The sequence below is a fragment of the Abramis brama genome (genome assembly GCF_963993115.1).
Source record: "Abramis brama genome assembly, chromosome: 13".
Taxonomy (NCBI): domain Eukaryota; kingdom Metazoa; phylum Chordata; class Actinopteri; order Cypriniformes; family Leuciscidae; genus Abramis; species Abramis brama.
Window position 1 is genome coordinate 32,353,381 of NC_139975.1, and position 22,832 is coordinate 32,376,212.

Here is a 22,832-nt window from a genome sequence, read left to right on the forward strand (position 1 = left end):
AGGTGTTGTAGCTGGATGTATTCATTCACATAGCTCTCTCTATTTACTCTTGAAATCTGCCAGCCACTGAAGACGAGGTGGATTCATTTTGTTTTCAAAGAAAATGCTCCCTTAACTCTACAGAAATTTATGTAAGTTACTTATGCACTTCTTATACTGTTTACTCAGCTCTAACAGTGATTTTCTGAAGAAAAACTGATGCTTCATCTTTTGTGTGACATACAGTAAACTTTATTAAACTCATCAGTATATTCTGTGTCATCATTCAGACAATTCAGATCGTCAGACGGAGTCCTACAGCAGGCTTGCATTAATAGTGTATACAAGCAATGCCAAATAGGTTATAATCGTAATTAAACTACACTATACCTGTTCCAACTCCATACAGCATATATTCTCTGACTCTGTAGGCATTTTTACGGTCGAAATGAACACCATTACTGTGACTGTCTGTTTTATTATCATCTTCCCTCTTCTGGCTCTGATCGCGGCTGCTTAGGCTCCGCCCCCTGTGCCGTGAACCAGCAGCTCATTAGCATTAAAGGAGAAGCACTAAAACAGTGCGTTTTTCACAGACCCCAAAAATGATGATTTAAACGAGCTGTAAATAAAATTCTGTTGGGTATTTTGAGCTAAAACTTCACATACACACTCTGGGGACATCAGAGACTTATTTTACATCTTGTGAAAAGGGGCATAATAGGTCCCCTTTAAACCTTCAGCTGCATGATGGCTCTGGTCATGGGCAGCTCCTCATTTCTTTTTTCGGCTACATACTGACACACACTTGCCTGGCGAAGCGGCCGCTTTTAGGACCATTGGTAAGCTTTTTACTTTCACACTTAGCATTTTTTCTTTTTGGGCTCGCCATCTTCTAACATTACAGCCGTATTTCTTCTTTTCACAAGATGTAGAATCATTTTCTGATGTCCCTGGCCCAGAGTGTGTGTGAAGTTTTAGCTCACAGATATTTTTATATAGCATGTTAAATTTGTCACTTTTAGATATGAAATCACTTTGATTTGTTTTTTTATAGGAACAAAAACCATAATTTAACAACCTTAGAGCTCGTGATAGGTGGTCTTACATTTTACAAATAGATATTTTAAATGGATGTTTATTTTTTGGCGTTTTCACCTCTGAACCTCAACCATTACCCTTAGACTGCGTAGGTTTATGACACTGAGCGGTACAACTTTAGCGGCAGTTCTCCTTGAACAACGTTTATGATGCCCTGTGTGTGTGTGTGTGTGTGTCAGTCCCCTGTGCATATAGATGAGCTCTATGAAAGGGTTTGCAGAATTGCTGTATCAGATTCTTTGCTTTCTTTTCAAATGTGTTGAATAAATGATGATATTTTGGCCGATAATTGGATGGAGAGGGAGAGAGTGGAGAATGAGCTGAGGCTAAACATGTCAGAAGTGTTCAGGGAGAAAGAGCGGGAAGCTCAAGGTCACCTGTCAGACGCCCGTGTCAGAGCTGCTCTCAACCGTTTAGTCTCTCTCATTGGATGCGGTTTGTAGCTTGTTCAAGTAGTTTTGAGTTTTTGCCTGTTCATTTCAAACTCATGAATATTACCAGACTAAGGTTAGGCCTTACAAGTGACACCATACAATTAATCCTGCTTTTTAAAAATGGGAATATTTATTTACTTTTTGTACGTACTGATTGTTTTTTGTGAGAAAATCATACCCGTAAATCTAAACAAGCTGTGTTCAAAATTTGGATTTGATATCTCAAATAATTAGCTTTCAGCAAGAATTTGTTTGTGCGAAGGACCAAACGCTTCCAAGAGATGACATTAGTTTCCCAGTCATGTCATTTTTTGACTGCTAACAATGTAAGTGTGTACCCTGGAAACCCAGAGTTCTCGCGAGAGCACAAGTTGAATTTGTTATGTCGAGTAATGATGCTCATTAAATATGCCCTTGTATCCGAGCTGCACCAATCACATCGGGTTATCTGATATAGGCAGGCCAGAGGCGAGATAAACAGAAGACGACAGCGCTGCGACGTCGAAGTCATTAGTGAACATTGCAAGATGGCGATGGATGAACACCAGTTGTTTGAAACGGCTTTGGCCGCTACAATGAACGAGTTAGACTTGGCTTTTTCTCTAAAAGAGGAACAGAAGACGGCACTCGAATCGTTCCTTTGCAAGAAGGACGTTTTTGCTGTTTTGCCGACCGGATACGGCAAGAGTGTAATCTACTCCGCTGGTAGCTAAGCGTATGGGGCTTGTTGTGATTGGTCGTAGTGTTATCCAATTGCGTGCAGTGAGATTTTCAAATGGCCCCTTTTTTGGCCCCTTTTGAAAAAACCTTTGGCCCCTCGAGCTGGCCGATTTTCATTAGTCGATGCCAGACCATTAATCTTTCAGATTTAGGTCTGGATTTCCAGGCTAATAAGTGTGTTCAAGGCATTGACGCTTGCGTACAGATCTGACTAATTAAATGTAAGTGTGAATTTCTTTTTGTGTGTGTGTGTGTTCACACAGCAAGTGCCAAAACCTTTACCAAGTTTTGTACCAATGAAGTAATTTTATTTAATATACCCAATTAGATGAATATCAGAAGTATTTTGGTATTTGTGGCATTAAATCAAAATGGACCCCTTCACTGATGACGTCATCTTGGGCAGAACCAGTAGAAAATCCCCTCCAGCCGCCAGTCTGCCGAGAGCAAGTCCAATGAAACGCCGGCTTTTCCAGATCCAATCAGTTCACAGTGGGGAAAAACAAGCCACACCCTCTTTTTTCCTCATTCAATATTCTTTCACTCTGAAAATGCGTCACTGAAATAGTCGGTTGCAACTTCCAGTTCACACAGATTTAAATGCTTTATTTAACATTAAGCATTTTTATTTCTTTTTGTTAAATCTGACCAAATTGGAGAATTTTTAGCATGCAGTGGCCCTCCATGACTGTGTGTCTGTGCTGTGAGACGGGCTGGCAGACATCAGTTGAGTGTGTCGTAGGAGGTGTGTGTGTGTGAGACTGCAGTGCAGTGCTGCGGAGGATCTGTGAGCACTGAGGCATACATACAGAGGAGTAGCTCTTCATTCAGCAGGACGTCAGGAGACACACACACTCCCGAAATCTCCATTAGTGTTTCATCTGAGAGCTCACTGCGTTCATACTGTGTTCAGTTCACCAGAACATACTTCAGAACGTACATTGGACGACAGCCAGAGAAACGCACATCCACAGCACACTGTGCACAATGGGGACCACAATGCAATGCGCTTGACTTGGCCCTCCATTTACAGTGTGATGGAAAAAACATGAAGTGATTTTTTTTTTTTTTTTTTCTTAAAAAAAAAAAAATAGTGTTGGGAATCGTAAGGTACCTCGTGATTTAATCCAATTACGATTCTGGAGTTGATCCGAATCTGTATTTAAATTAATGAAATACTGTAACTACTAAAAGTATTTCATGAATTAAATTAATTTAATAAGTACTTTAAAAAAATAAGAATAATACTTTAATTAATTTTTTTAATTTCAGTAGTTTTCTAGAAATAGCTTCAAAACACTTAAGCAAATTGACGGTAAGAATAAAGAAACATTACAAGTAATAAACAAAGTCTGCCTTAAGCATCTAAAAGTGCTGTAAGTGTCTTAAAGCTAAACTGTGTAATTTTTTAAGTTGATTCTTAGCAAAAAACACTTTGTTCTTTCAAAATGATATGTGCTCATTAATGTGTAATTACTTCTACCAACTAATGAAGTATTCTCGTAAGCGTAGAATCTGCCGTTTTGAATACATAAGAGCGAGTCGCTCGAATGGTGGCGGCCATGTTGCGCCTCCATCTTGAAAATACATTAGCCAAAGAGGGACAATACCTGGAAATTCAAGCTTCGCCTTTCACGTTTTGACACTCATTGGCACTGTGACGAATGCGAGGGGGAGATTACTCGCGACTGCCGGCAGATTTGAAGTAATACGGCCACCGTAGGAGTTAGGGCTCTCACTTTTTATTCGATATTCGAATATGCATTCGAACATGATGTGAAATATCCAAAATCGAACTATAAATAAACTATCCGGTTTTTAAAGTGCCATGTTTTGCGCATTTTTTACAGTCTATGATTAGACTGTTTGCTTTTTATTTTATTGTTTGCCATCTCATCCAGTAGCGGGCACTCTAAACGTATTGTAGCGTAGGCCCATGACCAAATCAAGCGAATAATAGCCAATAGCCAGCTTGTTTTGAAAATGGAAGATAACGACAAGACTAAAGAGACCGCGCTGTAATTCCTGCCTATTACACACACACACACACACACACACACACACACACACACACACACACACACACACACACACACACACGACCCACAGAAAAGACGCGTGTCAGTATCGAGTTCTCTTTCGTGCTTGAACAAACCACAACACGCACATTATGCCAAATGTCCATTTTGTCGAGTGTCCTCATAAGAGTAGTCTTAAATTATTTAAATAAAGTCTTAAATGAACGTAGAGATGTGAGAAAATGCGACGCGTGTCAGATCGCGTCTCTGTCAGCAGCGGCTGGTCTTAAAGTGTCATTAATGTTAATCAAAGAGCAAAGGTAAGAGAGTAGGCTACATTACTCACTCAGACCCGGCGCCAGGAGGATTATTATACCGGTAGCCTAATAATCATGAATGCACTCCGCTATCTTTTAACACATCTCCGGCGAGCGGCTTTTTCACGCAAAAGAAAAACTCTTCATGAAGCGCAGTGAAATTCAGCAACCATGTGGCGTTTCCTGATGAATCGAGGTTGTTCGTTTAACTTCATTTTACATTTTACTCGTAGATATTCGAATACATTGCTTGATGTTTGATATCCGTTCGAATTTGATTTTTCTCAAAAGTGACAGCCCTAGTAGGAGTTAAAACGCCCTCGGAATGGGAGGGGCTAGAAAGTAATATTCAGTTGGTAGTCATAAACAATTTCACTGCTAGATGGGAGAAAATCCTACACAGTGTAGCTTTAAGTTTCCAGGCAAGTGCATTGAGTTTTTCTTCTTAACATTATTGCTGTTCGATTATCACCGATGACATCATATGCCGCGGGTTATCTCTAGTCTGCGTTCACACTAATGCACAGATCTGTTCTGACATTTCAGATGTTCTGTCGGTTTAACCCCTTCAGACATAACTGACTTTGGTTTAATGCACTTGCATCTCAAATTGCTTTCATGATGCGAAATTAATCTAAACGCTTACCCGGAAATCTGTTCAGCCTCGTGCTGCAGGCGCTCTTTACAGCAAACTCAAGAAGTGCACACGGGCATTTGAAAGAGGCCGTCTGTCAGTGAGTTTCGTTTATCTAATATAATATCTGATTGCTTTCCAAACAGCATAAATAATGTCTTCTTAGAGCGGTTGGCAGAGGAAAAACACTGACATGGCAGAGAAACTGCAACATCGAGCAAAAACCTGGGGTTCTTGCCGCCCGTGTCCTGCACATCCAAGCCCATGGTTGACCTTGCAATTCACTTCAGCCTTTCCAAACGTTATGTAAGATTAGGTGTTCGTTTATATGCCACTTTATACAGTAGTTTGCTGTAAAACAAGCAGCTTTACAGTATTAAACACGAAAAACGGTGTCAGTGTCGCTTTTGATTAGAATTACAACTTCAAGTTCTACCATTAAGCAGCTCTCCAGTGTGTTCATGTTAGGGATGCACGATATATCGGCCACCATCTCGGTATCGGGCGTTATGTTCATTTTTAATGTTATCGACCTGATGAGAAAATTTGGCTGATGTATTAAAGCCGATAAATACTGTATTATTTCCTTCAGCTGAGACACTTCAGATGCGCACTGTTCATCATGATTGTTTTTAATTGCTTGAAATATGATTGGAATCACAAATACAGTATGCAACATGCAGGGCTGACATATAGGCTACATACAATTATTATGAGAACATTATAATTGTGTGATTGGGACATGATGAGACTTTTTTGTAATCAGACTCTCAAAGATGATATACAAATTTGAATTTAGATTTATCGGCCAATATATCGGATATCGGCTTTCAAATATAAAGAGTTATCAGTATCAGCCGAAGTTTTCATATCTGTGCATCCCTAGTTAATGTATTTACTTGTGTCTGACCTTGACGAATTGAACAGAAAAAAATGAAGGCGGAGCTTTAGAGCTACACACACCGGTTCACACACACACAATCACCACAGACCAATGGGAGTTCAGTGGCGTTTTCCAGCCGGAGTGAACATTTCTGGAAAGTTTACTTTAGCAAGCTGTTTCGAACTCCCGAAATGAACACACAGCGAACTTGGCCTGAAATTACACCAGTTCATTTGTCGATTTGGCTTGTAGTGTATCGGGGCCTTTAATATGTATCTAACATGTTTGTAGTGTGGCAACTGATGCCCTGTGATTCATGTGAGCTTTATCAGACTGCTGGGTATCAGGAGATGTCATTAGAGCTTGTTCCTTGTGCTCTGAAGGTTAAGCAAACCAATTAGTCCACCTGATGTGACGTGGGGAATGCGTGGCACACACACACACACACACACACACACACACACACACACACACACACACACACCCTTATGAAGACCAATGACACCGTCATGGCTGAGCAGTCAGCAGGTTCTGTCAGCTCACCAGCTCAAATTGAAACTCCACAATGCCAGTGCTGGCTCTGTGCCCTCCTTCACTGTGTGTGTGTGTGTGTGTGTGTGTGTGTTTTTCTTTCCCCCAGCTACTTTATTAATTGACTTTTTAATTGGCCCTTTTGTGCCACCCTTCAAACAAAGCAGGTCTGCAGGAAAACACGGCCCCCTGCGCTCACAATTAACAGCGTTATAAAGAACAGCCCGAGAGGCGCTGCGCTTCACGTGACAGTCCATCGCGCGCCTGCTGGCGTGTGTGTGAGAAGAAATCAGCACAGACTCATGAAACATGAACGAGACGGGACTCGGACAGCAGTCCACTCTCTCTGATAACGCCGCAGAGACACCCGTCTGTCGCTTGTCATGCCGTGAAAATTATAATCTATGCAAGAACCACAGCACTGGGCAGCCGTGTTCACTAGTTGTTAGATATTTAATGTCTAAACCAAGTTTCCAGCAATAATAAACCCCACGTATTTGATACGGTTTTGGTCTTAATATGAACAGGTTTTTAGGCAGATCTTGTCAAAATAGGCCCATTTTGTATTAAACACAAATAAGTATTAAAATCGTTAAGGTAATTAAAACAGAATCTACATTTATAACACTGACCTGAGATCAGTTAAAGCCATTAGACACTCGTTCATGTGTTCACCAGATCAACTAGCGGTGAACTAGAGCTGCGCGAATCTGGATAAAATGAGAATCATGAATTTTTTTTTATTTTTATTTTTATGGAGATCACGATTCTGAACAAACAAAATAACATGTAATTTACTAGAGGTTCTGACAAAATGGCTATTGCTGCAGTCTATTTAAAAAATAATAAATTCATTTGAACTAACTAATATCAGTTTGAATGTTTCATTACTGGATGAATCAGCATTTTTGAACAAATATCTTGAACAGATAACAGTCACATGTCGCCACCTACTGGTGTAACAATGCAATTGATGCTTTCAAAAGGTGATTTGTTCCATTTTGATCGCTACCGTAGAAATCAAGTGTATCCGAACTTAATCTTTTGCTTAATTTAATCTTTTAGCTTTTATCTCAGTACTTCTATGATAATTTGAATTATTATAAAAACAGGCTTAGGGTTAGAAGCCGTTTCATGCCTGTTTCAAACGCAGATTTTAATGTTTCCGGTGTGATCGTAGACATAGACAAATCAATATTAGGGAAGGAATACGTTTACGTGGGTGTTTGAATCGAGATTGCAATCTTTAACGATTAATCACGCAGCTCTATGGGGAACCATCAGAATTTTGAAATGTTTTCAAACCAAGGCTTAAAACATTGATATTACAAAGCTTTGTTGTTGCTGAAATCACCTGACTTGGTGAGTTTGCTACAAGCTTTAAACCACTGATTCGAAACCAAAGATCAATAAAGGTTTCAAAGCTTCATGATGCAGTGTTTTGAAAGTGCCCGTCATTAATAATGCCTTTAAATTTGAAAGATGTGTGTTTTAATGACGGCTATAAAGATATTGCTTTTGCACAGTTATTTGAAAACACCATGCTTTGTCAGGATGTTATATTTGTGCTGTTTTAGCACTGTCACAGTTTTGTTAGACATATATTTTTTTTAATGTTCTCCTTGAGGTTCACTTATGTTAATAAAGTGTTTTGCACAAAATGAAAAAGAAACTGATGCAAATATAAAAACGATTATTTTCAACATTAATTCTGACCCTCTGTCTGAAATGATCAATTTTTAAGGCGCGGCTCCTTTAAGACTTGTCAGTAAACAGCCATTGTTATGATTGGCTAACGTCATTGTATAGGAAACAGTATCAACAGACTCGAGCGCGTGGAGTGCGTCAGAAACCGAACACACATCTGTATACTGTATCAGTGTAGACAGCGTCAGTCATTGTAATGGCTTCTGTTTGCTTTTGATGAACGTCAGCCGTTAAGCGACTGAACGCCAGTGGGCCGGGCTTATGCTGTGATGTATAACTATTTGCCGATGTCTTGCTCTGGAGGCGTTCATATGCAAATGTGATGTCACAAATCCAACATTATCCAAACGAGACGTTTTTGGAGCTTGATTAAATGCTTTGTTTATAATGAGGATGATTTAAGCTCTGAAACATGCAGGATGTTTTAATGATGTAAAGACCTCTAATATGTCAAATGATCAAGGCAAATTTGATTTTCTCATGTCATGACCCTTTTAAACGGATAAGTGGACACAATTATTAGCTAAATGTTGGCTGATAAGTTAGTTTAGCCAATTTATAGGTATGCCTTTAGCCAACGGTGAGCGTGTGAGTTAATAATTATCCCCGCTTGGTGTTTCTCTGCCACTGTTTCTCATTCTTCTCTGTGATTTCCTTCCCCAGGCGGCTGACTAAGGAGAATGTGAAGCCCTCAGGAAGGCAGATCGGAAAGTTAAGCCACAGTAACCCCACCATTCTCTTTGATTATGTGAGTATTTTATTGCTTGTGACGGCCATAATGGTCCGCTAGACTAATGACAGGCTTTTACGGGGCTCCTTTATAATCTGCAGTGTGCCATCAATTTTCATTGCGCCTGAGATTAAAAAGCATGTATATGAGCTCAGACCAGTGGGCTAATGTCCAACATCAGAATAAAAGCATTGAACACGAGGCTAAATTTAGTCTGTATCAGTCAGAAGGCTAACGGTAATCGCATGCATCTCCCATCTAATGTAAGAAATTTATGACGGGGCCGACCACGGCTGACTGATCCTCATGTGTGCCAGAAAGTTTTCATCAGGAAGCTTCTTTCTGCTGGGTTAGTTCTGAAGAAGTCTTGTTCTGCTGCCACTGTTCATGCTGTGCACGTCTTCAGCGATGAGAGACTCGACGAGTTCTGCGCTCGTACACTGAGAAGAAAAGATTTGGAAGTGGCTGACGTTGGCAAGCCTTTTGAGTTCATTAGCATTTCTGAGGAAATTCAGAAGATTCAGTGGTGAAATAAAAGATCAGCTCTGACGAAGGCTGTTATTCAATCACTGGCGGAGGACTGCGTTTTTCTTATGCCTTTCCTCAATTTATGAACAGAGAGGGAGAGAGAGACACACACCACTGACTGATGCTGCTGCCACTGAACTGACAAACACTTGCCATAGTTGAAAATGAAATCAGAATGGATTGAATGAATAAATGTCCCTGGTCTAATTGTGCAATGCATTATGCCATATGCTTAGGAAACATAATTAGTGTTCTGCGCAAAGAGGGGCATCACTTATTGATGGTCAAAATTTATAATGACATTTCCAAAAATGCTAATAACTTTTGATTAAATTAGCCTGTAATGAAAGTGGTCTTAAGAGAGTCCTTGGGTCATGCCGAGAACATGGATACTAGGGATGTCCCGATACCACTTTTTCACTTCCGATACCGATGCCGCAGCTTTGGCTATTTGCCGATACCGATATCAATCCGATATTTTTATTTTATTCTTGAACTAATGCTACTACTACTAATAATAAAATATATGGAAGCACTTTGCTCAATTAGCCACATAAAAACATCTCACTCAAATGGAGAACAAATACTTCTCCAGTATATAGTCCACAACAACAGCTGATAATGAAAGACTGCCAGCCTTTATTCAAAAGACCTTGAGATATGTTTGGTAATTGTACCTGAATGAATTTAAAATTAATTTGCTATATTTCAGATCAATATATTCTGACATTCTTAATGGACGTTAAATGTCATTTCTTTAAATGGTTTGGCTCTGCCGCTAGAGAGTGTCCGGAAACCAATTTGGAGCACAAATGCGTGACATTCTTGACTTGCCCTCTTACAGACTCTAATGCTCATTCTTATGATAATTTTTTGCTTTTGTCATCACGTCCTTCCCATAGGTCTCGCTAGTCTTTGTGGAGCGGTTTGACGAGTTTACAGTTTGACAAAAGCAGATAGACGCGCATTCAGAGCTAAGGCGGGGCTACAGATTAGGTGTCCCTAAAGAACCCGCATATGTCTATGCGCGTATCTAACAGTGGTTCCGCATTACATTAATTAATGTGCATGCGAGTTTGATTTATTTTATACCGTGTATTCTCCGTGTAAATCCATGCACCGAACCGTGACGCACGTACCGTTTCGGTTCAATACGAATACATGTACCATTCCATCCCTAATAGGTATCGGATCATATTTTTTTCTCCCCTCCGATATCTGATCTTGCGTTCTGGGCCAGTATTCGGCACGATTCCGGTGACGTGGATCGGATCGGGACATCCCTAATGGATACCAATTGTGCCGTAGTCTGCTGAACTTCCTGTCCACCATTTTAATTTATTTTCAAAACCAATTTTTCGAACAACTCCTAGACCGTTTGTCCGATTTTCTCTAAATTTGAGTCAGGTCATCTTCAGGCTGTGCCGACAACATTTCATGGATTTCGTGTCGATAGACAAAAGTTGATGGCATGATGCCAAAATGATTTTAAGGTTGTATCTCTGCAATGCTTTGGCATATTGACACCAAACTTTGCATGTTCATTGGCACCTTACTCTGACCACACCACATCAATTTGGCCAAAACGCCACCTATTGGTCAAAAGTGATAAACCATTAAATCAAATTACTACTGATTGTATTTAATTTTTCAGGCATTTTGCCTAAAATTATCTTAATATGTCTTTAATTGCTCATTGTTGCAGTTGTTTTGATGCTCCCAGCTATGTTTTGCTTTGAACTTGGCGCCTATATATATATATATATATATATATATATATATATATATATATATATATTAGAGATGCACCGATTACAATTTTCTGGGCCGATTCCGATTTTTCATTAAGTTTGACCTGCCGATACCGATTTTAGCCGATTCCGATTTCATTTTTTCTAACCACTTTACAGCACACACAAATATTTATTTTATATCTTTTCTGTAATAGAACATTTTACAATTTGCATAGTTCACACACATCTAAAGTGCAGTGTTATGGAAGAACCATTTCCTTTTCACATTCAATATCCAATATTTTTTTATATATGTATTTAACAAACTAAAGGTCTGTATGAAAACAGGGAATGGCAATAAAATAATATATAAATAAAAAATAAAATAATATAGCCTTGCAGTATAAAGATATTTCTCAAAGCACACACACACAGGCCTATTGCAATCACTTGTACAAACTGAATAATAAAACAAGTTTAAATGGGTACATTTTCTATAAATATTAGTCTTCGTTTTCTTTTCTGACATAGCCTACTCTAGTTCTTGTTAAAACACGCAAAGTCTGTGCATTTTGGGCACTTTTTTGGTGAAACCCTATTTAGGCTATTTTGTCCATCAAAAGTGTGCTTTCCCTTTAATTGAGCGTGAGCAGTGCAGCAAATGGACTCGGCGCCGAAACACGCGCTTCACTGCTCGCGACGCTCCTGCTTGACGCTCACGCGCTGCTCCTGCTCCCGTTGTGAATGCACTCATTGATTAACATGCACGCCGAAAAAAAATACGCGCTTGCGGTCTGAACGGACCGCTTAATATATAATATTATATAATATATAATATAATATAATATATATATATATATATATATATATATATATATATATATATATATATATATATATATATATATATATTATATATATATTATTATATAAATTGTATATATATTATTTTTAACACTGATACCTATTACTTATATTTATATGTCTGATAAATGTTACTCAGAACAATTACTGATTTTTATTTAATGTATTATGTCTGTAAAAACATAGCAGGTTTTTTTTTCTCCAGATATTACAAAACTGCCATTCGAAGGAAAAATGATTAAATATCAGAAGAATATCAGTAAAACCGATTATCGGTTGATCTCTATTACGGTTCCTCATATTTGAGGGCAGTGATTTAAAACAACGACAAAAAACCACCCTAGTAACAACCCTAGCAGCCCAAAAGTAACACTGGCAAGAGGAGGAGACTTTTACACTGCCAAAAAGCACCTGAAAACAAGCATGCCAAATCTGGTATTGACTGATGAACACAGTTGCAAAATGCAGTTTATTGCAAATGGATGAAATCGTGCCCTACTTACGTTGTTTTCTATTTCAATTGAAAATTATGCAGTTAAATGTTTGATGTCATTTAATGAGAATTTATTTTTGATATCAGTTTGATATCCGAAGTTTCAGCGACACACTTCAACACGGATTGATGCAACTTTATTTGCATTTTTTTTTTGATTGAGGAGTGAATCACTACTGCGAATACCTCTATTGTTAGGGTAATGAATGCAATGTTGCTCTCTTCTCTTTCAGATTCTGTCTCAGATCCAGTGGTATGACAACCTGATAACTCCAGTGGTGGACTCTCTGAAATACCTCACCTCCCTCAACTACGATGTGCTGGCCTGTATCCTTTAAGACGGCTGTTATAATTACACTCCTGTATGATAATCTTCCCCCTCCGCTAATAACAGCTCTCCCAGGAACTTGCTGATCTCCTCCAAATCTCCCGTAATTTGTGCGTGATTAAAATAGCGTGTAATCGCTCACCTTGACTTCATCATCATCACTGAAGCTGACAGCTTTGTCCATTTAAAATGAGGAAAAAAGCATTCCTCCAGTTTGGAGAGCGGCGGAGGAGAATAGACTGATAATTTTCATTTGAACATGCCGAAACAACGACTGGCCGGATGAGTAATAGACTGAACAGTGGCTGCCGTTTATAGCGAATGTGTTATCTTTAAAGAGCGAGACGTGGTGTGTTTGAGCCCTTGACCCTGTGGGCAGATTGCATTATTGAAGCTTTAGCCAACCCAGAGAAAGAGAAGATGAAACATGATGACACCACCATTTCATCATGGCTGCAGAGTGAGTGCCACGTTTCCCCTCTTCCTCTAAAACGCCTCTTCGATGTGTCGAGATGCTGAATAAATTGAACTTCCGTCTGACATTCTTAATGGACGTTAAATGTCATTTCTTTAAATGGTTTGGCTCTGCCGCTAGAGAGTGTCCGGAAACCAATTTGGAGCACAAATGCGTGACATTCTTGACTTGCCCTCTTACAGACTCTAATGCTCATTCTTATGATAATATTTTGCTTTTGTCATCACGTCCTTCCCATAGGTCTTGCTAGTCTTTGTGGAGCGGTTTTCAGGAAATATCCCATTGAGTTAGCTGGTCTTCTGCAGTATGTGACCAACCAGCTGAAAGCAGGCAAGAGGTACGCATTTATGTTCGCTGTTTCCTTTAATGCGCAACTATGGTGTTTTTACCGCACACTTTATTTATGATCATGCTACTGTAGGGCAATTTCATGCAAAAGTCATCCTTACCATAAAAATCAGTCAGGCTTTCATAGACAACCCAGGAAGTCTGGAAAGGTCTTATAAGACTGTAGTTATGTGTGGACTACTCTGGAATAAGGCCAGTGCTCATTTTGTACCTAAATTAGTACTTTTATACCGCTGCTTTTCTTAACGTATGTGTCCTTAAAGTACTGGAAGACATTCATGACTCTGTAAAAGTCTTAAAAGGACCTAAAAGTCAATATTCTTGAATGTGTTTTGACATTTAACTTCTTTATTCTACGTATTTAGTATCCAGGACAGATTAGTTTTAGATTTTCTTGATGAATGTCAGCAGTTAGAGTTTACTGGCTGCACTGTAAACCCAAATAAGTTAGCAGAACTCAATCGATTCCCTTAATTTTTTTAAGTTTTGAAATTCAAAGTTTAAGTAAGCAGAACTGGCAGATTTTAAGTTTGTACTTAAACATTTCAAGTTAAGAACAATTAAAATCAGAGTACACTATTTCATACATTTAACTTAAAACCTTCATGTAATCTCAATGTGAACACTTTCATTAGTATTAACTTATAGTTTTAACAAGCTAGTTTGCTAACATACTATTGTTATCATGCTAACAATAGTATGTTATACAGCACTTGATGCATGAGTGCAACAATATAAAGATTTTATTTGCTCTCAAATCAAGCCGCATGCACCACTTGTCACCATGATGGTAACTCTCCTAAAACCAACATTAACAGAAATTCTTCTAAATTAGCATAACAAAACATTAATCAATACTCAATCTCCCATTTAACATTAATCTTGCACAAAAATAACATTATATTACACTTAATTTTAGCATTTACTCTCCCTTTCAAGTGCCATCGGCAAAGCATGCTGGGAAATAGACATCCCAGCCGTTTCAGTTAAACTTAAGTTTGTTTAAATTAAAATAAATAATTTCATAAAACTCAAAACAATGAAACAGTTCAGTTAAAATATATCAGTTCTGTGAACTTGCTATATACTCATAAAAGTTCATTTGACTGAACTAATTAGTTTAATTTTAAGTTTGTCCTACTCAAACCAGTTCATTATTTTGAGCGTTAGGGTTTACAGTGTGTTACTACTATGTGAGTGAGTACAACAGTACTAAAGTAGTCTCAAAACGCGGCAGCACGTCTCCTCACCAACACCTCCAAACGCTCACACATCACCCCAGTCCTCCGCTCGCTCCACTGGCTCCCGGTGCGGTTTAGGGTGGAGTATAAGGTCCTGCTGTTCGTGTTCAAGGCCATCAACTCTCCGCTCCTCTGAACACACCTCTCTGGTCACTCCCAAATTCAAATATAAAAAGTTTGGAGGCCGGTCATTTGCCGTCCAGGGCCCTAATCTGTGGAACGCTTTACCAACACTCCTACGAAGCATCACCGTGTTGAGTGTTTTTAAATCGCAGTTGAAAACACATCTGTTCAGACAAGCTTTTAACACGTAACCTCTGACTCTGACTGATATTTGTGTTTTATTTTCTGTTGTCTATTGATGCTTTTACTGGAAAGCGCCTTGTGCACCTTTTGGCTGTTGTAAGGCGCTATAAAAATAAAATTTGATTGATTGATTTGAACAGTGTTCATATAAAACACAAACCTGTTATCAGATCAATTTAACATGAAGTAGACGCATGAAGTGTGCTGTGTTTGCAACACTGGTGCGCTCGAGCCCAAATGACCAATATATTTAGTGTGCAACGATTAAAATGGCATATTCCCGGAGTGAAGCGGCTAATTCCAGTAGTGTGTTCTCCTTCAGGACTCCTGAGAGACGTGCGTGTAGGCAGTAAAAGCCCTCGCTGACAGACAGGAGAATACATGTAATGGGCCGTATGGGTTGGATGCATGTTCGATTAAGGACTTGACTGACGGTGATGATGCCGTTGCGGGGTGATTTCTCATTAAGAGCTGTTTTTCTGAACATAAAAACAATCAAACCAAGATGTTACATTAAAATGTGCCAGTGCAGTTAAATTGTTCTAGTTTGAAATTAGCATAGTAAAGTAGTCTGAAGTTGTGACCCAAAAATGGGTTGCAGGTCTTTTCTGACAGCAAGGGGAATTAGCGATGCTAATGATTCAGTGCTTTATTGACCCAGACATGCATTAAAACTGCATTTGTGTCTTGGGATCCATTACATTCACACTAGAGCTGGATCTGATATTTGAGGATGTTCTCTAACATCAAGAAATCACGGCTCTAATTAATTCCCCTTATCCATCATCATTAAGGATGCAGAACTCCTAAATGTGTCTGGTTTGCAGAAGGTCTTCAGTTATTCCTGTGCTCTGTGTTGTGCCAGCTTTGACCTGCTGATCCTGAAGGAGGTTGTGCAGAAGATGGCCGGGATCGAGATCACAGATGAAATGACGGTGGAGCAGCTGGAGGCCATGACGGGCGGAGAGCAGCTCAAAGCAGAGGTACGCCACACCGCTGAAAGATGTTCCTCCTTTTATTTAGCAAACACACATAAGCCACACTTACGAATGTATGGATGTGTCATTGCATTAGATTAGGGCCGCTCCAACGTCTCGGGTGTCCAAAGTGCTAGAAGTGTGCGTGTGCTATTATTTAAAACTTATGTAAAATGCCACTTGGTTTGATATTTATCTAAGGCAATAACATTTATACATTATTTTCAAATACTGTATCAAAATACTGTGCCGCTGTATCAAGAGTGCTGGCACTGAGACTTTAATTATAGACCAGGAAAGTGTTAGTAGTGCCATCTAGTTTGACTGCAGTCAGTGAGCTTAAACCAGTGAGTTTACAAAGACGTCTGAGAAAATAAAGGAAATGGTTTGTGCTGATCTGTTCAGGTCTTATGCACTCACTGACTGTCCCCAATGTTAAAGGCATAGTCCACCCTGAAAACTAAAATTGTCATCATTAAGCCCCCCCTCATATTGCCCTTAACCGGTATGACTTCCATTTGAGACTCGTTTTTTGTAAATACAATGAAAGTCACTGGTGACCAAATCTGATTGGTTCCCAACATTCTTAAAAATATCTTCTTTTGTTTATCGTGGACGAAAGAAAGTCATACAGGTTTGGAACGAGATATGGGGGAGTAAATGATGACAGAACTTAAGTTTTTGGTTAAACAATCCCTTTAACAGTTTGGGCCAAACATTGATCCTTTTTTTCTTTTTTTAAGTCTCTCCTTCAGCTGTATTTCTCTTTCTCTCTCATGTTTTATGTAGTGTAAAAAAAGTATAGCTAGTGTTCATGCGTTACCCTATTGGTCTGCCAACCAGCACTGCAGGTCAAACATGTACCAGGTCTACACATCACAGATGCTGTTTGCTTTAACAGTGCTTTCTTGAAAACACTGAGGCGATTAAAGTGTGGCCACACGGGACAGTTGGTGTTCATAATGAATCAACTGGGAGCTGCCTCTTATTAGAGCCATATTTCCCAATAACAATAACTAGGTTGGATCGCACTGGCCAATAACAGATTACCGGTAATCAACCCCTAGTTTTTATATTGGACACTGAATGAAAGCAAACATAACTCTCCAAGTAAAATAGTGCTGGATAGGGAAGCCTCGATCAGGATTTTTGCAGCCAATACCGATTACAGAATTATGTTTTTTTTGTCATCATGATCGATCCCGATCATTCAAGCTTTATACAAGTAATAATTAAGCCTTCTGTTGAAAGTCAGTGTTTTTTTTCTTCAGATAATTAATTCCACAGACGTTATTTACGGTAATGCTATAGGTTGTTATTTTAATTGAGAATCAAATAAATAAGCACAGCAAATATACATTTTTACAACTAACATTTTGATAGGCCTTTAAAAACAGGGCTTATGCAAAACACTATCCATATTAGGATACTCTGGCTTGAGCCTACAAGACTTAATGCCAAACTGAACATAATTACAGCCCATGAGGTGTAATTAAACACCCTGACTGAGGACAAAAACTAATAGAAACACTGCTTTATAAACTCCTAAAATAACTAAATGAGTAGCCTGATACAAAAAAAGATCAGGAATATTATTCAGAAAGTGTTGAGTATTTGTGTCCTTCCTATGTCCTACTTAAGTAGGAAAGGCAGGGTTTTCTTTATCAATCTGAGCTTTTCTGCATTGTGGGAGATAGTCTATTTCTCTTCATCTGAAACACATGCGGTTCACATAGCCACTCACCATCAACCCTCGAGCGCTAAACTTCAAGCTCTAGATATAGTAATACAACACAAATTGAGTAGTTATCAACTGTACAAAAACATTGCATAATCTTCACTAAAGTGATTTAGTTAAGAGCAACGAGAGACTGTTTAACAGGAATAGCCAGGACGACATCAGCTTTATTAGCCTGCTACTTTAACATCGAATGCACGGTTTACAGTCACTTAAGACTTAAACGACTGTGTTTACGAAGATAAAGATACGAAGATGTGCACACAAAACAATTAGTTTGAATTCTAAAGAACTGAATTTGCATTCTAGAGGTCGTTCTCATACTGTATACTGACAGAAGACTTCTTACTCGGTCCAGCAATGGATACAAACTGGGGGAGAAAAATATCGGGATGGATTTTTGTTGATAACCAATTGTTCCAACAAAACCGATCAATCGTTGGTCCTCTAGCCTCTATTGAGCAGCGTGAGACCAGTGAGAATATACATAGTAATGGATAGGGGTGTAACAATAAATCGTGTCACAATATATCGCAATACAAAACTGCAACAATGCAGCAAAAATGTACTGTGTGAGAAAGAGTTTTCAGAGTTTTAGTGTCAGTACTACATTAAACTACTATATATAATGTTGAACATAATGTATAATAATGCAATGGGGGAATATTTGTGGGTCCTGATAATATCAAATGACATGTTACCAGTAAAAAGTGTCCTACATTATTTTAAATATGTCTAGTCAGTGAAAGAGTTCAAACATATTCATCTAAAATAATTCAGTATTTTCATCTTCAGAATCATGAATATTGTTATTCTTGTGTCTCTATTGTCCTGTGCTTTGGGTTTCAGCACCAAGTCCAAGAATATTCATTTACACACACAATGTAAAACCAAATTTACCATTTTAATCAAGTTATTTTTTGTTAACATTTTATCATATGTCAATAATATGATATCGTGAGTTCAGTATCGTGATGTGAGGGTATCGTTACACCCCTAGTCATGGATTGGTGTGTGTGTGTGTGTGTCTGTAGGGTGGCTACTTTGGTCAGATCAGGAACACTAAGAAGTCGTCTCAGCGCCTGAAGGATGCTCTCCTGGACCACGAGCTGGCGTTACCGCTGTGTCTGCTGATGGCGCAGCAGAGGAACGGGGTGGTGTTCTCTGAGGGCGGAGAGAAGCACCTGAAACTCGTGGGCAAGCTTTACGATCAGGTATGAGCAAACCAGGATGACTCAGATCCATTCAGCCCCCCTCAATGCTATCTCTGTAATCTCTAAAAAGATGAAAAACCTCTAATTAAACATGACATGCAGCGGAGCTGATAATACATTTCCTAAAACACTTTATTCAAAGTTTGATGCCTGCTTACTTTTCAGACGAGTTAAAATGCTGCCGTTATATAGATAGACACACAGTGAGACTAGGGCTCCTGGAGGGGATGTTCAGCAAGAAACGACATATAAAATTGCACATTTTAATGAGGTAAAGACTGCCAATTAGTAAAGATGCCCTTATTAGAGGAGAAAATATGTTAATGACTGAAACATCATGCTTCAACATAACATGACCCTTCATCATTGTCTTGTACCACTGGCGTTTGACAGCCTGTCTACACTATTAAAGGGACAGTGAAAACTGTTATTTACTCTCAGGTTGTTCCAGACTAGCATGATATTTCTTTCCTCTGTGGAGCACAAGTCATTTACTAAAACATTCATGCTGCTCTTTTCCAAACATCAGAAGCATATAGTGGGGCTGTCAATCGCTTAAAAGGACAAAACTCATCATAAAGACACCATAAAAGTAGTTCAAATGACTAGTGTAGTAGTCATCTAAAGTCCGACTTTTTGTTGGCAACATATAAAAATACAAATATTATTTCACTGAAATCTAGCTCTCAAGTCTTATTCACACTTTTGTATGGAATCATGTTAATAGTTTATATTAATATATCAGGTCATTTTGAGTTAGCATCTCAGTTTTCCCTCCTCAGATCTGCATGTTTACATCTCACAGTTCGTAATTGTTTTCCTTTTTCAGTTTTTTACTGTAAATCTCTATTGAAGGGGTGCCTAATTTAGTGGACAGAAGCAACCGACTATATCACGAAATGCATCTGGCTGCATGCACAATGTCATTCAAGACAAGTTTTGGTGCATTCCTTTTTATTTTCATATTAATGCACAAAATTACACATTCACAATGCATTTTGTGGTCCAGACAGACTCTTTCGTCCACAAAATTAGATGGGTCACCGGCTTCGGATTGGTTATCGAAAGCACTTGGAGAAATCCTGGTGACATAACTACTGTTTTGGCTCTCTGCTTCACTCATTTATATTTATTTATATACTTATTATTATTTTATGCTTTTGTTTGCCTGATGCACCCAAGTGACTTCTGAATTCAGCATTCAATCTTAAATCGATAATAAATCATGTATCTGTTGGTCTTGACTTGCTGTGATTTGCCCATGGCTGGACTCATACATATCACTTTAAATTCAGAGAGAGATATTAACTCAAAATCGCAATATAAAACTCGGAATTAACAGAAATAGTCATAATTGTCAGATAAAGTAGCAATTACCATACTTTTCCATCATAATTAACATCAGACCTGGAGCATATTTGAATACATATTAATGATAAATGGTTTGAAAACTGTGGCTAAAAGGAAGATTTTCAGTGAATATTGATGCAAGTTCATTAAAAGGTCAGTTCACTCAAACACTCAAAAGGAGACGTCTTGCAGAAAGTTCATGCAACTTTTCCATTAAAAATGAGATTAAACAGTGGTCAGAGGCTGTCAATCCAATCATAAAAATGAGTCATAAGAGCTGTGAGGGAAAATAATTGAAATGCTGTTTCCCAAAGCAAACCAAACTGAAGATTGAGTTTGAGAAACTTCCCCTGGTTGTCATCGTGTAGCCGGTGTCAGCCACGGAAGGCTCTCGGAGGGAGTTGTACAAAACTTCTGTGGTTTTCATCCACCCACACACACTGGCAGTTTGCTTTTCACGTTCAGCAGCTGCGCAGCTCAATTACTCACTGGGTAATCCAATTGACTGCTTCCTCCCCCCCCCCCCCCTCCCCCCCAATGTTCTCTAGACATGTCGCAATTTACAGCAGATGGTGCTAAAAACTAACATCATCAGCTCCATTCTGTGTGGGACTACGAAATGATGCCACCGGTCGATCCTTTTTGCTTTTTTTTTATTTTTTCATCTTTTTTCACTCAATGTCTCAAATTAGAGCCTTTAGCAAATAATTCCCTCTCGCGATGCCAAATTGTCTAAATAATTGCTCATGGTGTGAATGTGAAACGCGCTTTTTCCCTGACATCAGTGGGGAAGCTTTTAATTATTAATTTTGGCTCTTTTTTTAAAACTCACTTTGCAGGAAGTTGTGCGCTGCTCATTACAATCAGCAGAGATGTGTGTGTGGCTCCTGTGCCCGGCTATCACTGCCTCTGATGCACCACAGAGAGTGATTGACTCGTCTCTCCGGCTAAATACGCATTCAGCATGATTGCATGATTTATGCATAAGCACCCTGAAAAAAATATTAGAACAACTTAATAATTTGTATAAATTTGCCTTATTTTGCATGTTTAATACATATTTTGGCATTGTGTTTAGGAGTTGCAACTTAATAAATCCCAGTGTTTTATATTTTGTTAGTGGTTTATGCAAAGGCAAGCATCACTTGTGCATTTTGTGTGTGTGTGTGTGTTACGGACATGATTGGCTGTGGCTGAAGAGAGGTGATCGGACTGGCAGACGAACCAAGACGCATCTGAAGATCAGAGTATCTTTGTCTTTTGGGGGCTGTTTTGAGCACATAGCAACACCCCAGCATCGTTGAGCAAGGACCCCTTCAGAAGGAAGAAACTTCTGGGAATGCTGGGGAATAACTCATTTTCTATGACTCAAAGCAACTCATGCATTTCATTAATTTTCTTTCTGGAAATGAGAGGTGGAAAAGTGAGTGTGATTTGTGACGGCGAGTTCCTCAGGCGGCGTTACGGCAGTCTGAACTGATTCGAGCTCTGAAAGCAAGCCAATCTCATCTCCCCTTGATGTCCAGTTTTGATAGCACGTATTTAGAGACGTATCCTGATTTCCCTTCTTTTGCATCGGTTTCTGAATAGACACCGCTAGATAGAGTTGCGTTAAGCTAACAAGCGTGGACTGCCCCTCTTTATCTTAATATGTCATTGCTCTTCTCAGAAATGCTGTCCCAACAAAGCTTTGAATGATAAATAGCTGATATGCCCGTGGAGCTGACTTGTCAATCCATCTTGATGGATGACACTAAGCGCAATCTTGGAACATAACAGGTTCACTCTGACCAATGAGAGGACAGTTTTACTCACATGTGACTTGAATGAAAAATGTAAGTCCCTGTTTCGTAACTAAACAAACAATCTGCAGGTCTGTATATGCGCTTAGACAGGCAGGGGGCTGATGATGTGTAAATATTGACTTAAAGCATCTCAATATTGATTCTTAAAAGTAGTAAATGCAATAAAGTAATATTGATCTCGGGCGCATTCCTGCTGCTGAATCTTCAGCCATGTCAAAATAAGTAATTGTATCCAAATGTGCAGTCTGAATTTAATGATTTAAAATGTGTACTGAGAAATAATGGCAAGAAACTGGTTATTTTTAGTAAATCAAGAAAAACATTCAGCACAAGCACTGTAGTCCAACTCATGAACAAATGACTCCTTTGAGAAGGTCC

The 22,832-nt window shown here is 38.9% G+C and overlaps 1 protein-coding gene across 2 annotated transcripts in view; it reads left to right on the forward strand.

The window, feature by feature from the left end:
- The window catches only part of thoc2 (THO complex 2), a 97,152-nt gene that overhangs the window by 38,714 nt on the left and 35,606 nt on the right, over window positions 1-22,832 (forward strand). For both annotated transcript variants that reach the window (XM_084133740.1, XM_084133741.1), the window contains exons 16-21: window positions 8,988-9,072; window positions 12,906-12,999; window positions 13,380-13,460; window positions 13,716-13,812; window positions 16,236-16,353; window positions 19,120-19,299. In XM_084133740.1, the coding sequence (XP_083989866.1) occupies window positions 8,988-9,072; window positions 12,906-12,999; window positions 13,380-13,460; window positions 13,716-13,812; window positions 16,236-16,353; window positions 19,120-19,299 (655 nt within the window). The remainder of the gene's footprint in view (window positions 1-8,987; window positions 9,073-12,905; window positions 13,000-13,379; window positions 13,461-13,715; window positions 13,813-16,235; window positions 16,354-19,119; window positions 19,300-22,832) is intronic.